Source organism: Lytechinus variegatus, chromosome 15 (genome assembly GCF_018143015.1).
Source record: "Lytechinus variegatus isolate NC3 chromosome 15, Lvar_3.0, whole genome shotgun sequence".
NCBI lineage: Eukaryota > Metazoa > Echinodermata > Echinoidea > Temnopleuroida > Toxopneustidae > Lytechinus > Lytechinus variegatus.
In genome coordinates this window covers 23,992,554-24,010,138 of record NC_054754.1, presented here as the reverse complement: position 1 = coordinate 24,010,138, position 17,585 = coordinate 23,992,554, and the positions used below count along the sequence as shown (strand labels likewise).

The 17,585-nt window shown below is 37.0% G+C and overlaps 2 protein-coding genes across 2 annotated transcripts; both read left to right on the top strand.

The window, feature by feature from the left end:
- Positions 1–177: 177 nt before the first annotated feature.
- Positions 178–5,971, top strand: LOC121429176 (14 kDa phosphohistidine phosphatase-like). Its single transcript, XM_041626111.1, has 3 exons — positions 178–893; positions 3,219–3,343; positions 4,697–5,971. Exons 1-3 carry the CDS (start codon positions 755–757, stop codon positions 4,790–4,792), a joined length of 360 nt encoding a protein of 119 aa, XP_041482045.1. The 5' UTR covers positions 178–754; the 3' UTR covers positions 4,793–5,971.
- A 5,138-nt stretch (positions 5,972–11,109) lies between these two features.
- On the top strand, positions 11,110–15,990 carry LOC121428930 (heme-binding protein 2-like). The gene is made up of 5 exons (XM_041625821.1): positions 11,110–11,215; positions 12,431–12,600; positions 13,084–13,213; positions 14,021–14,210; positions 15,211–15,990. Exons 2-5 carry the CDS (start codon positions 12,442–12,444, stop codon positions 15,425–15,427), a joined length of 696 nt encoding a protein of 231 aa, XP_041481755.1. The 5' UTR covers positions 11,110–11,215; positions 12,431–12,441; the 3' UTR covers positions 15,428–15,990.
- Positions 15,991–17,585: the final 1,595 nt, after the last annotated feature.

The following is a 17,585-nucleotide window of genomic DNA, read 5'->3' as shown; positions in this document are numbered from 1 at the left end:
CTTGTAAAAATTGACTTTAAATAAATTTTTAATTTACGGAAATATTCTTATAAAGTGATATGTAGTTTTTAAACATCAAATACGGGTAAATTGATCTAAAAACATATATATTGCCTAGCATTGTTTGATGAGATGAGAGGCCAGTAGTGTCGATTACGTAATACATCATCGCTGTACACGAAAATTGGAAAGTTCTATCTTACACAGCTCACAGCTCACTGGACCAGGCAGGCCAGGATCAGGATTAGGAACAGAGTCAGGACCTCGTTTGCATCTACTTCTTCAAGTTCTTGGTTTATTTTTTTTTCCAAAATAGAATCTGAAAGTCAGTGTGTGAATCGTCAATCATAGACATAGTCATAGATTCATTGTCACTGCAGAAAGTGCGTACGGTAGTGCAGTGCAGAGCTGAGCAGAAGTTACTCTCAAGTCTTGGGACGATCATATTTTAAATTTTGGCTGGAGCCTGGTTTGGAGGGGGAGAACTGTACATATTGAGGCCTTTTGTAAGAGGATGAATGGGATGCTTTAAGTTATCGTAAATAAATTGTTCAACCAAAAGAAAATTTAGACCAGGCCAACTCACTACTGCTGTGAATGTGATTGGTTGCAGAGAACTTGACTCAAATATTGCTGTGATCAGCCTCTGACAAGTCACAAGTACAAGTCAATTCCTATCAAGTCAAGATCTATACCAGTAGTACCAGTACCACCAGTTTAAACTCTTTGAGATCGAGGCAACTTGAAGTGAACGATGGCATTGGAAGCCTTGCAAAGAGTTGATGAAGTGGACATTGATGGATCAGGGCGATTCAAGTATATACTGATTAAACTATCAGTTGGAGACCAATCAAAGTATATTGTCAGAGGTTACAGGCGGTGTGGATATCACGGTAAAAATCATTCTAAACATGGAAATTTCTCTTTCACAGTGTCATTTAATAGTATTGGGCCTAATATTCAGAGGTTTTTTGTCTCCCTTTTTACAGAATACAGACAAATCATATGCAATTGCTGTGATGTGAACAATGCACACTTCTATTATTGCAGAAAATAACTAGGCCCTTTAATAGCGAAGTTATAAGCAAAACAGCAAAAATAAAAAGATACCTGATACTACATTTCAAGGCTGTTATGAACAGGAAAAATTAAAAACTTACAATTTCAATAATCTTGCTTTGAATTTTACAATGTATTCCCTCAACTCAAACTTTTCTTATGTTCATGTGTCACTGCTGAAATTGATGACACTTTTCTTGTTATTTATTCAGCCCCGTATTCTGAACTCTGGTTAAAACTAAACCCTGGTTTAAAGTTGTGGTTTAACTATGGATAGCTAATTGGGGCACAGATCCATAACAATACACATCCAATTCATTAACTCATTTCTGGAATGATAACTGAAGTATTTTGAAGTATTATTCCTCATTATGAAAGCAAAATGAAACAAAATGGTAAACATAAGAAATATACAATATAAACATAATTTTTGTCTCACCTGCGAAGCAAAGTGAGACTATAGGCGCCGCTTTTCCGACGGCGACGGCGACGGCGGCGGCGGCGTCAACATCAAATCTTAACCTGAGGTTAAGTTTTTGAAATGACATCATAACTTAGAAAGTATATTGACCTAGTTAATAAAACTTGGCCATAAGGTTAATCAAGTATTACTGAACATCCTATTAGAGTTTCATGTCACATGACCAAGGTCAAAGGTCATTTAGGGTCATTGAACTTAGACCATGTTGGAGGAATCAACATCGAAATCTTAACCTGAGGTTAAGTTTTTGAAATGTCATCATAACTTAGAAAATATATGGGCCTAGTTCATGAAACTTGGACATAAGGTTAATCAAGTATCAATGAACATCCTGCATGAGTTTCACGTCACATGACCAAGGTCAAAGGTCATTTAGGGTCAATGAACTTTGGACGAATTGGGGATATCTGTTGAATTCCCATCATAACTTTGAAAGTTTATGGATCTGATTCATGAAACTTGGACATAATAGTAATCAAGCATCACTGAACATTTTGTGCAAGTTTCAGGTCACATGATCAAGGTCAAAGGTCATTTAGGGTCAATGAACTTTGGCCGAATTGGGGATATCTGTTGAATTCCCATCATAACTTTGAAAGTTTATGGATCTGATTCATGAAACTTGGACATAATAGTAATCAAGCATCACTGAACATTTTGTGCAAGTTTCAGGTCTCATGATTAAGGTCAAAGGTCATTTAGGGTCAATGAACTTTGGCCGAATCGGGGGTATCTGTTGAATTACCATCATAACTTTGAAAGTTTATTGGTCTAGTTCGTTAAACTTGGACATTAGAGTAACCAAGTATCACTGAACATCCTGTGCGTGTTTCAGGTCACATGTCCAAGGTCAAAGGTCAATGAACTTTAGCCGAATTGGGTGTATCTGTTGAATTACCATTATAACTTTGAAAGTGTATGGATCTGATTCATGAAACTTGTACATAAGAGTAATCAAGTATCACTGAACATCCTGTTCCAGTTTCAGGTCACATGATCAAGGTCAAAGGTCATGTAAGGTCAATGAACTTTGGCCATGTTGGGGTTTTTTGTTGAATAACCATCATATCTCTGTAAGTTTATTGGTCTAGTTCTTAAAAAGAGGACATAAGAGTAACTATGTATCACTGAACATCTTGTGCGAGTTAGAGTAGTATGCAAAGTCAGCACTGCTGCTATATTGAACCGCGTGATGCAGGTGAGACGGCCAGAGGCATTCCACTTGTTGAACTTTTGGCTCCCCATAACTTTAGCAAAGAGTTAGACTGTGGTCTAAGTTAAACCCGACTTAAGAATACGGGGCCTCTGCGTTTAAATCTCTCTTGTGCAATTGACTTACTGATAAATGCAAAAAGGACAGAGTAATATGGGAGCTTTTGTTGCTGATATTGAGGACCTAAAGACCTTTTCAGTTGGGGGAGGGATGATGGTGGAGGCAGAATTTACAAGTAGGCTACTTATTGATATAAAATATGTATTCATTTCTTGTTTTGTAATTGTAAATTAATAGAATATAAATAGACAATATTTCATTTTATATATTTTTATCACTCATTAAGCCTAAGTATTTGCAAAATGATTTATAGTTTCCGAATCAGAATAATGATTTGATATAAAAATTGTATTTTTGTTTGTACATTTATTTAAGCATCATGTTTGTGTTGTATAAACCCTGCAGCGGATATCTATGACGAGGTAACTCCTGCGCTTGAGAAGCAAGGTATTCAATGTGACTGTCCAGGAGGGGGAAGAATCGAGCATGACAAGAATGCCAAGACAATTCTGGTATATGGATACTCCATGGTAAGTGATAAAAGTCAGTGTCATTGAATGAGCTTCAGAAGTTAAATTTCATGATTTCAAAATTGTTGGTAATGGAGATCCATGAAGATATGGTGACAATTAAACTTTGTGACTCTCATGAAGTTAGTGTTTACTGCAAATAGATTAGTTTAGCTTTAAAGAGAAATTCCAGTAGTCTCAGTAAACACTGATTTCATGAGAAAGTCTGTAAAACAAGGCTTAATTGTCAGTATATCATTGAGGATCTAGATCTGGTACAGTTACATAAACTGAATTTGTGAAATCTTGAAATCTACGCTGAAAATCTTCAGACTGAAGATACCCAACACAGATAAGTGCACGTGGCGTGGGACAGTGTATTATTATTGCTTCGAATGTCGGGCCCGACGCTCTACCCGAATCCTGTGCTTATTTGCTGATTTCTCAGCAATTACACAATTTCTTCCAGAATCCTTTGGCACATACGTTTTATTTATACAAACAGACACTTTGGTGGTCATTCCATTGGATTCTGTATGAACTCATTTTGATATCGTTACCAAAACTAGCATTTACCTTTAATGCTGGAACCTATTTACACCTAAGTGGAGAGTGGGTGATAATTTATGCAGAGTCATACAATGTCAAAGGCAAATTAATTACACAAAATTCTATATTACCGATGAAATTCGATATTATTTCTTTTGTATAACTTAGTGCAGTGTTATATTCATAGGCCCATTTATCTCGCACTTCCAAAGATTTGTACGCACTGTATATTGGTGATCACACTTTAACTATAACCGCATCCAAAGAAGGGAACATAATCCCGGCTTTTTTTAAATTACCAAACTCTAGAGATCAATTCAAGAAATTCTTAAAAACCAGGGAAAAAATTACACGGGGACTGGGGGAGATTACCCCCCAAAAAAAAAAATGCACAAAAGAGCCCTGGAAAATCCCCATTCATTGCAATGTTAAAGCTTATCCAATGTTGAAGAAGTTATGAAAAGTAGCCCCCAAAAATCTATTTCTTGATAAGAATTTTTCTTTGTTTTCATAATCTCTTTCATACTTTGTAGTTTGTAATTATGTATGTGCTTGCTTTTTATTTTGTAAGTGGTTTGAGTTCTGTGATATCATATTTATATTATATATTTTATCATTATATATAGTTGTCTGATCAATTGTTTCAATATTTTGCCTAGATTTATTTGAGATTAACTTAAGCTAAAGTTTTGATAAGATTTTCTCCCAACCTGAAATTCAAGTTTCTCACCATAATCTTTTCCTCTCCCTTGTATATAATCATTTCTTTCTTGTACTTTCTCCCTCCATCCCCCTTCTGATTTTTTTTATTCATTTTCTGTACAGGGGTTTGGACAGGCTGACCACAGCATAGCAGTGAAGATCCTGAAGAAGAAGTACCCAAGCTATACCAGTATTACATTCAACAACGAGGGCTATTGATGTATAAATAAGGTTCAAGATGGTTGCATTCACATTTGGTGAACACTGCCAATTTGGACTAAAGATATCCATTGTCAATTTCATCTTACCATGTACTGGAAAGGAATGATTTTGCGTAACTTTTAGGAGGTCTATGCATATTAAGTCATAATGATGAACTAGGGCAGGTCTAAACTCAAGATATTTGTGTAGTTCATCTGACTATTTGCCAGGAGAGAAAGATTTGACATGAGTTTTTGGCAATAAATATTAACCTACAAATACATGCAAAAATCAATGATGGTTATGAATCAACATTAAATAGTAATGATAATATGCAAAATTTTTATTGCCTCACTACAATGTTTCTGGTTTCTAAGCACTGTATACTATTACCCCGTCATTACAGCTCCTCTTATTAGGTGCTTGAGTATGTAAGCAATTTCTTCCTTCTGGGTAACCATTTACAACACTTGGGTGGAGAGTGGCAAATATGGATAAACACCTAGTTAAAGTGACACACAAGTGCTGCAGTGGAATTTGAACCCCAGACTTTGTGGTTCAAAGTCCAGAGACTTATCCACTGAACCGCAATACCTCTTCTATTAAACACCTCTCTATTAAATGATAACAAGAGGACTAGTAAATGCTGATAGTGACATCAGTAGTTGACCAGGTATCCCTTATCAAGAGGCATCATCTAGAAATAAAGTTTAATCTGGATTTTCTTAAAATTTCACATGAATCCATCCTTTGTTGCTCTTTTGGCCAATTTTTAATATTTTTTTATGGGGGTGGGGGGATTTATTGTGCTTTCCAATTTTGCACATGAAAACAATGAGATAGTCGAATTTGAAACAAAAAATCTACTTCAGTGTTCTCAGTATTTGCATGATCACTGGTGCATGAATCAGTGTATACAGGAATGTTATAACTAGCTGGGCTAGTGTGTGATGGTTTTGCTAGAGTGTATATTTGGTGGGAGCATGGATTATGAGTACAATGCCAACAAGATGGGTAGTCATCTTACTAGTGGTCTTTTGGTTTAATATTGTGCCATGCATCATTCACATGCGAGTAAAGGTGGTGACCGCGCACTTGGCTCTATTGCCCAGGGTGCTACAAAAGCACTTGCCCGATTGCCTGGGGCAAGTAAAAGTTAGAGTAGGGCAAGTGTTTTGAAGTAAAGACCAAAACTACTTGCCCGAATTGGCCAAGCAAAATTCACAAAATTTGCAAGGGAAATAGAGTATTGGGCAAGTATATTTCAACTATTTAAAAATTTACTTGGCCGACAGGGAAAGTGCTTTTAAAAAGTTATGTAGCACCCTGCTATTGCCTCATGGAGTGTTGCATATTTTTCTTTCAAAATCTTGGTCCCATAACATTATCTCATTGCATTGCCCCCTACAGGATTGGGTGAAGCTTTTGGTGATCCCAATATTACATCATGCATCATTTCTTGGTGCTGTACATAATACAAAATGACCTTTCCCAATCACTGTGAAACAGTTCCCTTGACAACTGAAACACACAACCAGATCTGTAAGAAACTTTAATCTTTAACCTCTATTGTCATTCTACCCCTGAAATGTTATTTTTATTGTGAGTTATGAGCAAATTTGTGTTTGAGTGTTAACTAATGCACTGTTAAGAGTGCTATATCCGACCTACATGTATTTTCTGTTTAACTTGAAGATATAATTATGATTTATAAGAAGTAGTGTTGTGATGTTTTATTGGCTCGTTGATGGCAGTATATATTTGTCCAGGGGCCTTTTGCAGAAAGAGTTGCGTTTAAACTTAAGTCAAAATATCAAAAGCAAGTCTCAAATACGGGTATTTCATTGGCTGAAAATCAAGTTGCGCAAGATTTTTTGAGTTGCGCAAGATTTTTTGAGTTGCGTTTGATCGCAACTCTATCTGAAACGGGGCCCCAGATCATGTCCCTGTTGGAAAGATCAGTGTTACGCAGTGTTTGCACAGTTTGTTCACAAAGTGGACTCGGACTTTGTGAACATATGATTCACAATATCAAAATACTCAAATTTAACAATGTGAGAATAATATCACACTGTGGACACCTTGGTAGTGTGAGTGAACACTGTGTGTTCATGTAGTGATACTCTGACTCAGTAGCGGACTGTAACCCGGAGGAGACAAATCATTGGAGGGGCACTGTATTGTTTGTGAACAATGCTGTGCCCCTCCAATGCTTTGTCTCCTCCGGATCACGGTCCACCACTGCTCTGACTATTAGATTCTCAAAGTTAAAATGCTGTAAGGTTACAATCTGGGAATAATTTAACACTGTGGACACCTCCACAGTGAGTGTTCATAGTTCACAGTGTGTTCACATAGTGGATGATGTGAATATGTGATTTGCAAAGCTGAAATGCTCTGATGTAACATTGTGAAAATAATTTCAAACCGTGAACATATCCAGCCAGTGCGTTCACAGTGCACTCTGTGAGTGATAGTCCCAATTTAAAATGCTTAAATGTAACAATGTGAATTTCACACTGTGGACACTTCCACAGTGTGAGTTTTCAGTGTGTTCATAATAGAAATGAACTATGCCACTGTGAGGTTCACACATCAGTTGAAATGCTCCGATGTAACAGTGTGAAAATAATTTCACACTGTGGAGACATCTGCAGTGAGTGTTCAGACTTCACTGGTGTGTTCACATACTTCACTGGTGTGTTCACATAGTGCACTCTGACTATGTGATTCACAAAGTTAAAATTCTTAAATGTAATAATGTGAAACTAATTTCCCACTGTGGACACCTCCACAGTGAGTATTCACAATGGGTGATTTCAAGTCTGGTATTGGCCTTGGTGTTGATGTTGAAATTTGGATTGCTTCCCCTTGCTCCTAAACTTATTCAGAGTTTGTCAAACTGATCCAGAATACATTATTGACATCTCAACAACTAGTGAGTGACTTTTCGGGACCATCTTCAGTTTATGTTTGGTGTTATAATCGTGTAAACACTGAACTTGAAATCACCCAATGTGTTGTATACTGAACACACTGTGAGACACTGCTCTTTCCAACAGGTTAATTAACACAGTTTGAATGGTTCTGTGAGGGTGTGTGTTTTTTTTCACTTGGTGTATGCAGTTGGCCTACATCCATTGAACTCTATGCCTACATCTCAGGTACATGTAGTGTAGTACCACATGGGAAAAGCCCATTTGGTCTATTATCTAATTTGTTGTTTGGTCTACATGACACTTGGTCTAATACCCACTGAATCAAATGCCCAGATAGTCTAATGTGCATTTTTGTCTACTTTAAAAATAAAATTGATTCATACGCACTAAATAGTTTTAGACGAATTGGATATATCCTCAGTCACTAGAAATTAGGCAAAATGGCAATAGACCAAATGGTTTGTAAAAGAAGCAGGTTTAGACCAAGTGTTGTGTGATTGCGGGTTACACAGGAATCTCCACCACCGGAAGGGAAAGTGAGAGATCTCAATCTGAAGGAGATATGAAAGCTTTGACAGGAGGGATAAGATGAGAGAGAGGGAGAGAGAGAGAGAGAGGGGGAGGGGGGTAAAGTGATAGAAAGAGAGAGGAAGTGAGTGGTTTTGATTGAAAATAACATGACAGTTTACGGCAGAATTGATTAGAATTATTAATGACATAAGCGTAGGGGCAGCGCCAGGATATTTCAATGGGAGGAGGGGGGGGGGGGGGGGGGAGGAACAAAACGACCTAAGATTAATGTCATATTTTTCATTGATCTAATTAAAAGAATATCAATATTGGCCTAGATCTCTCCCTTTATGCTTTTCTTTCTTCCTTTTTTACTCCCATGCTCCCTTTTCTAATTTCAATGCTTAAAATTCATAGGGGGTCGCTTCTTGTAATACATATGATTTTTTTTTTCAAAAAAGGTAAATTTAAAGTGAAGTACAACACGTGACAAAGGCAATGTCAACACAAAACTTTATCATATTGAAGAAAGATAGAGGGGGGAGGGGGGATAAAGGGTTTGTCCCCCACGGACCAACGTCTAGCTGTGGTATACATAGGACTTCTTTTGCACTAAATCAAAATTTACAGTCAACATGTCGGGACGGATCAAAATTAAGATGAGAAGTGTAAACATGAAAAAAAATGAGAGTTTTGTTTATGATTCGATCATGAAGCATTATATATTCAGCGAAGTTTCCATATTAACACTTCAAATATAGTTGGAGAAGATAAAAATGCTCAAAGTTTCATTGATCAATTCATACAGAGTTGATAAACCCTCTTTGTCAAACAAGTAGACATGATACATGAGGGAATCTAGTCTACCGTTTCAGACGCTCTCTATGCGAAAACCAAGGATATGTGCCTGCATGCAGACTAATTTTGAAACATATTCTGATTGGTCGAAAGTTACCTGTCTATCAAGATTGATCTTATGAAAGGGGTGTGATGACGCTCACTGCAAGTGACTGGACTCCAGGGCCCCGTCTTAAGGCCTGGTCACACCCCCCCCCCCCCCCCCCCCCCGAGCGTTGTTGGAGCGGTCGTGGAGCGGTAGGGAAAGAGGGGAAAAAAATCGAAAACAAAAAACGACAATCGAAATCGGAAATGGTAAACGGTAGCGAGCGGTGATGATTTTTTTTCTCTCCACTCCACGACCGTTCCAACAACGCTTGGGCGGTGTCACCATGCCATTACAAAGAATTACGAGTGATCCGATATATACACACATACCCATATCTAGAAACAAACATATATGTGTTTTAGATGTTGACATTACTATAGCATTCCATAGTTGTGGTTCATCGGATCAATCGCAACTCTTTGTAAGACGGGGAACCTGAATTTAGTGACTCATGAATAGGACACAAATCTCATGCACCAATCGAATATTGCGAGCGCGAAGCGCGGGCTGAAAATTTGTGATATTCAAACCTGACAATTTGATGTTCTAAGCATTTATAGGAACAGAATGAGCCTACCTTACTAAACAATAATTGATTAGAGCGCGAAAGGCGAGACAAAATTTTATGACATTCCAACTTGAAAACTACACATTCTAAACATTTTTGTAACCCTGAACAGGATGAATACTTACGAGACAATAATTGATGCGAGCGCAAAGCGATAGCCCAAAGATTTGTGATTTTCTAACTTAAAATGTATTTCATTTTGAAAGAAAGCATATTTCATTTTGAAAAAAGGGTATTTTCCCCTATATACGGGCATTTTTTTCTCCGTGGTGGTGGGGGGGGGGGGAAGTGCCTCATGCCCCCGAACCCACCGCCCTTGAGTTGATCTCGTTATTATTACCAGTGATTAGGAGTTAATCAACCGGATTAAGGCAAATGACTCGAGGATAACAGGATATTCTGCATAACACCATAGATTGCGACATTTTAATTGTGTTCTTCTTGCATGGAATTGAAATTTGATTTAAAAAAATAGAGTATAAATTATAAGGATATGTCGGGTTTCAGACTGGCTATCACGTACTCCTACCCCCGCCCCCTCCTCTATAGTCTTGCATAATAATACCGGTAGATCTTCAGTCAGAGGCTACAATAGATCAGTCTACTCAATGATCCAAATGACCTCTAAATATTCGCACATCATGATAATTGAAAACAAGGAGAAGTCTTTTATTAGATCGAACTCTCAAACAGAGGTGTGTCCGTCTTTTAATTCTCTTTGGGAAAGTTAATACAAGCTTCCATGGAATGCACACTGATACTTCTAGTATAGGGCATTCCAATTTATGCATGCTCCTTGCAGTTACGAGCACATAAAAACGAATTATTTTAAGTGTTGCTATATTATGATTGGTAATCAGTAGCGTACGCAGGATTTTTGAAAGGGGGTGGGGTTTCATTTGAATGATTAATTTGACAAGCAAAAAAAAAGTTATAAAAAAAGGTTTCCACCACAAAAAGAGAGAAAAATCTGGTCTTTTCATAACAAAACAAATTGATAAGCCAAAAAATAAAGTTTTAAAATAAAGCGGCGGGGGGGGGGGGTGAACCCGTATAACCCCCTCCCCCTGCGTACGCGCCTGGATCGAGGGAATCCTTTCAGAGTTTCAGGGTTTTAAATTTTGGTTCAATCAAACGACCTTTATTCGTACTTGCTCAGGTTGTATAACTCGACTATTGTTGATGATGTCAAGCCTTTTCATACACCGTTTTATTTTAAACTGTTTTGATAACATTCATTTAGGCCGACGTACTTTATCAAGAGAACACTTGCTTTTTGTATTCCATTGGTGAAGTGCCAAGTAAACACTGATTCTTTCCTTTGTTTTCACCGCTTATGCAAGTTTTCAATGCGTGCCTGTAAACGTGACATAAACTTATAAAAAGGCCATGTCTCTCCTTTGTTGTGAATCACTGAGCAAGAGGTCTTCTTGGAGTGTACCTGGAGCGGATAACGGATTTTCCCCGAAGTAAATCTGGTAAGTTGTGGGTATATAAGACATTGCAGTTCTTCTATCAGTTTAAGTGATATCTTGAAGTAAATAAAAGTTTTACTTTATAAACCAAGACCGTTGACAGTTAATCTAATATTGGTCGCCCAATCTTAGTAATGATCTTCAGGCAACCAGGATCCTATAACAGCTATAACCGAGACCCCGATCGATCTGTGAACGGAATGATACAGATACTGAACAAAAAAAAAATCGTCTATGCTTTTACACGTCTATATTCTACGATAGTTTTAAGCGAAAAATCTGAAGTGGATACAAAAATGACTGCCAAAATGATATGATTATGAGAAGTTTTTAAGGAGAGGGGTATACAGAAAATTTCTGCCTGGCATGCCGTTGCACCGGGATCATAATAATTATGCCCGCAAAGTCGTGAGCGAGCGAGCAAAATTATGACATTTTGTTTAGGTGTACCGATACGTATAGTGATGCTTGAGGGGGGGGGGGGGGGGTGCAGTGCCCTATAAGCCTGAGCTTTCGCGTATATGGCATTGCAGACGTGTGGCCATGGACGTTCTGCAACAAAGAATTCGACCAGTATAGCAGTGTTTCGAGTACATTAGTTTTCAGTCAGATGGGGCGCTTTCTCACCCCCAAAGAAATTTCGCGACCATGAAAAAAAAGATTAAAGGAAATAAAACTAAAGAGAGGAGCGTATATCATTTTCTGAATATTATATATGTCATAATCCATCACAAAATTGGATTCTTGTAATAATATAAAAATGTCGAAATTCTTGCTCACTCACTTCACTTGCTCGCGGTTTTTAATATGGATCTCATGAAAAGCGCTATATCAGAATAAGATATTATTATTATCATATACTTTTTTTATATAAATTTGCCCGATGCGCCATCACGTCATAATTTTGGCTCATTACGCCACTGCGTGTCACAGTCATGTGACAGTCGATGAAAATGTGCTCGCCCAAAAATTTTAATTGCTATTTTTCAAAGGCACTTTTGTTTATAGCAAACCACCGTATCATTACTTTTAGCAAACGGGTATAGTCGAGGCCTACACTGTTAATGTTACAAGTGTACATGCGAAAATGAGCCAGATTGGGAAAATCCCATATACTATTCTATAAAGTAGCAACACTAGATAATATAGGAATTCTATAAATATTAAATTTATTTAGGTACTCAACGCTCGAACCCCACCATCTTTCTTCCATTTCAGGTAGTATAACCATGGCTCATCTAAGCCAGAATATACTTCTACTTATGCTGCTTGTTCCTGCGACTCTGGCATGTGTAAGGAGTTTAGGAGGAGGTGCTACCTACGATGGACCTGATCAATGTCATGGTTTGCAGTGCCCAAGATACAGAATCGTCACCGAGGTTCCCAAGGTAAGAATCTCCCTTGTAAGAGCAGCTGTGCTTTTTGTTGTCAAATATCATTATTCATTTCATTTTTTGTATATAATTTTCATAATGTAATGACATGACACAAAGATATCAGAAATCACTCTTAGATTTTAACTTAGGATAAGGTAGGTAGAAGTAGGATATAATATAGCGGTTATGTCTCCGGACTTTATTTTGATCAAAACGTTCAGGGTGCGATTCCCGCCGCGGTACTAACGTCCTTTGGCAAGGTGCTGATCTAAATTTGCCACACTCGACCCAGGTGAGGCCTAATATACGCGGTAGGAATGTAGTCATCGAAATGCTTAAAGCCCCTTATATGCAGTTATGATAAAACCGGGGTAATATGCAGCACTTAGAAAGTTTGTAGGGCTACGTATAGTTTCTTACAAATCTTCTTTGGATATTGTCATAATTACGAATGGCTATTTATTCAATATCTGATATATTTTCTCCTATTTGTAGAAATACGAGAAGCGAGTTTATGAGCCCGCCAAGTGGGTATCTACCACAGTAATGGGTCTTACTCATGATGAAGCTACAGGTACTGGATTCATGAGACTGTTCGACTACATACAGGGTGAAAATGACGAAAGTAAGTCTTTCATATTGCAATGCCGGTGTACACAACACTTTTTACCCCTGGGCAAGGCTGGCGTCAGGACAATTTGATAGGAGTGGGGGAGGGGGCAGGGGGCTAGACGACCTAAGGTTGACGTCATATTTTTCTAAACAGAATTATACAGATGTATTGTGTGTATAAACGACCAAGACGTCTCCTTTTTATACCCTTCGTCTTTCCTTGATCACTTTTCTCCTCGTTTCTCCCTTTACATGACTAAGCAAAAAGTCATGGGGGCAGTCAACAGCTGCCCCCTTTGGCGCCACCCCTACTATAGGGGCTCGCTTCATAAAAAAAACTACAAATAAAACGGGAAAATTTGCCATTATTATACCTTGTCAAACATTGGAAGATAAAGTAATTGTAACTGTAACGGTAAATCGTAGTGCAACATTTCCTAGAATTGGAATCTTATTTGTTCCTATTTACCAAGAATGTGATAAACCACAGATTTATTAGTCTGCATCATATTAAAATGGTGCTATCTTAATCAAAATGATTGGCTGATCACATCTCTGGTTATTTATTTCAGTTTTTTCTAACGACTAATAATGATGATTATCATAGTTCCATCATAGGTCCATAGTTCCTTTGGCCAGCCATAGTTTTGAGATAAAAATGAATTATGATAAAACTAGGATGCACATCACAATCTCGTACACCATAATTATAAATAATACACATCATTTCCGGGAATTAGAATAGTTACCTGCATGCACTAAAATAGTTGTTAACGAGCAATGAAGTTATTCATTTCAATTTCTTTTCTTTTTCTTCCAGAAAAGAAGGTTGAGATGACCGCTCCCGTTGCGGTAAGGGTCATCCCTGGACAAGGTCCAGCTTGTGAGACCAATTTCACCATCTATTTCTTCGTTCCCTTTGAGTACCAAGAAGCCGCCAATCCACCCCCTAACCCAAGCAATCCTGATGTGAGCATTGTTGACTTCCCAGAATTGACGGTTTATGTTGGGTAAGTACATTCTGCATCCAATTTGCGTATTTCTAATAAGTGAATAGATGAACAGTATAGCTAGTACTGGCAGAGATTGTGCCTTGGTATTGAGGGGATGGTCCGGGCTGAAAGTATTTATAGCTTAATAAATAGAGTAGAATTCACTGAGCAAATGCCGAAAATTTCATCAAAATTGGATTATAAATAACAAAGTTATTAATAAAGTTAAGCAATATTATGTGAACAATTGTCATTAATATTCATTAGGTGGTCTGATGAAGTCACATCCCCACCTGTTCTTTTGTATTTTATTACATGAAATTAGTTTTATTCAAATTTTTTCCTCCAAGAACTAGAAAAATTGGATTGACAACTGATTTAGTGCATTAGATATTTATTGCTGCAACTTATTTCATTATAAGGGAGACATATTATTCACACAAGTATGAAATAATGAAATAATTATGATTTTAATAACATAAGATAACGGAAAGTGGAGTTGTGACATCTTCAGCTCACCTTATGAATATTCATGACAACTATTTTCACAAAATATTGCTAAAATTTAAACTTCAATAACTTTATTATTTTTTATCCGATTTTGATGAAATTTTCAGCCCGGAACATCCCTTTAAATTCTTTGTCAGTAGGAAGGAAATTGAGTTCCTAATAGAATCTTAGAATATGTATACATATTCAGCGTTTAATATCACCGAGAAATGACTCTACTTTTATTTGCTGCTCAAACCAGTCATTTCGATTGGCTGATAGCATCGTGTTTTTTCTCAGTTAACTTCAATAAAATATATATGGCATTAGCACTTAAGACATAGGCTCGTTTATTGATTAAAAAATAATTATAATTCATTAATGAATTTGAGAAAAAGCAAATTTTCTAACTTAAGTATTATTAAAAGGAAAAGCCATATTTATACCCCGATAGAATCAACAACAGATACACAATTTTAGAGTGATATTTTAAACGCAGTTGTGTAATTTTACTTTTGTTTTCATGCAGAAAATTTGGAGGAAGGGCCGAGGACGACGACTGGATTGAGAATGAAACAAAACTGGGAAACATCTTGACCGAACTGGGAATAACCTTTGAAGAGTCAATGTACTACACAGCCGGCTATGACAGCCCGTTCAGATTATGGGACAGGCATAATGAGGTCTGGCTTCTCGCAAAAGACGCGGAAGACGCAGGAGATGCGAATGTAATAGAGCCTTTGTAAGAACTCAATAAAAAAAAACATTAGTTATTTATTGATGACGTATTCGTGACGTAACACTATACAGTCACCGATACAACTTGCTGCATGAAGTGGACATCGTTTGGTCACAACTTGGAAGGAAAATAGAATACGAACGTACACTGTAAAAACTGTGGTGTTAAAATTGACACCAATTGGTGTTAATAGAGGACCACACACTGAGGTGTTAAAATAACACCCTAGAGATTGAACACAACACCAAAGAGTGTAAATGTAACAACCATAGGTTTTGTAATAACACCTATAGGTGTAAAACTAACACCACGGATTTAACACCGGTGTAAAATAACTGGTGTGGGCCTCTATGTACACCGGTTATTAAACACCACAGTTTTTGCTGTGTATTTAGTTATGGCAGTGTGGATAGATTGTATGTCGTAAATATGTAGACCAATGTCTACCCAGGCGATAATTGTTATAGTGAGAGAATTCCCTGGTATAACCATGAAGTGATTACAATTGCACAATCAAATGGTCACTAATTATTATGAAAGTTAAATGCGCAATAAACTGAATAAAATCAATATTCAAACGCAGTCAGAGTAATCGTAGATGATATATCACCCTTTAATTGATCGTGTACTTGACTTGAAAAAAAAGAAAATAAAAAGAAAAAAAGAAGAAACATTTATCTACATCTACACTCTTTTCCGCAGATTATCTATACAAAACATCTGAACAGCTCGAGTTCCAGATATTCCCTGTGCACGTCGCTAGGAGTTTTGATTCGATCAGTGAATGTCGCGTGCAAAACCTAGATTTTGACAACCATACTTGGATAAGAAAATTCTGTATATATTCTTTCATCTTACCAATATTTGTTTTCCAAACGCATATCATATCTGCAGTAAAATCAAACAATTGGAAATGTATAATGTTTATTCAACCCCGCGCTTTCGGTTTCGGTTAAAAGAGGGTGAATATTCATGTATATATATATATATATATATATGTATATATATATATATATATATATATATGCTTGAATTAATCCAAGTAATAACCAAACGTAAAGCGTGTTTAAAGCTTTTTCTGTTGTGTAGGTAAAACTTTATTTCACCTTGTTTTCTACATTTGCTTGTTTGCTTTTGAAAAAATCTTTACAGTAGTTTGATAAAGTTTGCAACCATTTATTATTTGTTCCATTTACATTTTGTATGATAAAGCAATAAACTTGAGAAAGGCCAGGTGCCAAAAATAAAAGTGAATTAAAGATACAGTCTCTTTCAAGATTATATATTGTTAAAAAAAATTGTGAGAGATTAGTAATTTATGAATACAGCAACGAAATGAGAAAAAGGGGGAAAAATGCAAATATAAGTGTGTGTGTGTGTGGAGGGGGGGTGTAAGATTAGGAATACAGAAACGAGATGGGTAAAAGAAAATGCGAATATGGGGGGGGGGGGCACTAGCGTACCTACGGGGGCAGAGGGGTTTTTTTGTTTTTGTTTTTTTGCTGGTCAAATTTTTTTCTGGTACGATTGAAGAGCCTTTTGATTGAAGACCTTTTTTTGCTTTTCAATCTTTTCGACCGGTTTTGCCCCCCTGTGGAAAATCCCAGGTACGCCACTTGGGGGGGGGGTAAGAATGAGGAGGATGAAGCATAAACGACAAAGGTGAGGGTAGACAAAATGCAGGGATAAAAATGTTTAAATATATAAACCACAATAGGAACAAGACTACATAATAGGCCTCATCGGATATAAAGAATGATTTTATGAATGAGAGAGACGACCAGAACGGGAGTATTTTAAGAAGGTAAAGGCAGGATGAATAAACAAATATTTCTTTTGCAAACTAATAAAACGGAAAATGTTTGTTTTAGGTAGACAATTGGGTAGGATTTTTTTAAGTGTCTGAACAGGCTTGTGCAATCTGCAACGTCAATGAATTCAGTCGAGCGCCATCTCTTGAATATTATCCAATGAGTGATAATCTGAACATCATGCCATATTGTTGTTATTTAATAGATCCAATCCCCTATCAGTTGGCGAGAGCACTTTCTTTATATGCCCCTGTACCATCCTTCCTCATATCTAAATCAATGCTGGAAACTCACTTATTCTCAAAATAATATTTATAATATTTACAAAGGTTACTGTTTTTTAATGTTTGAAAT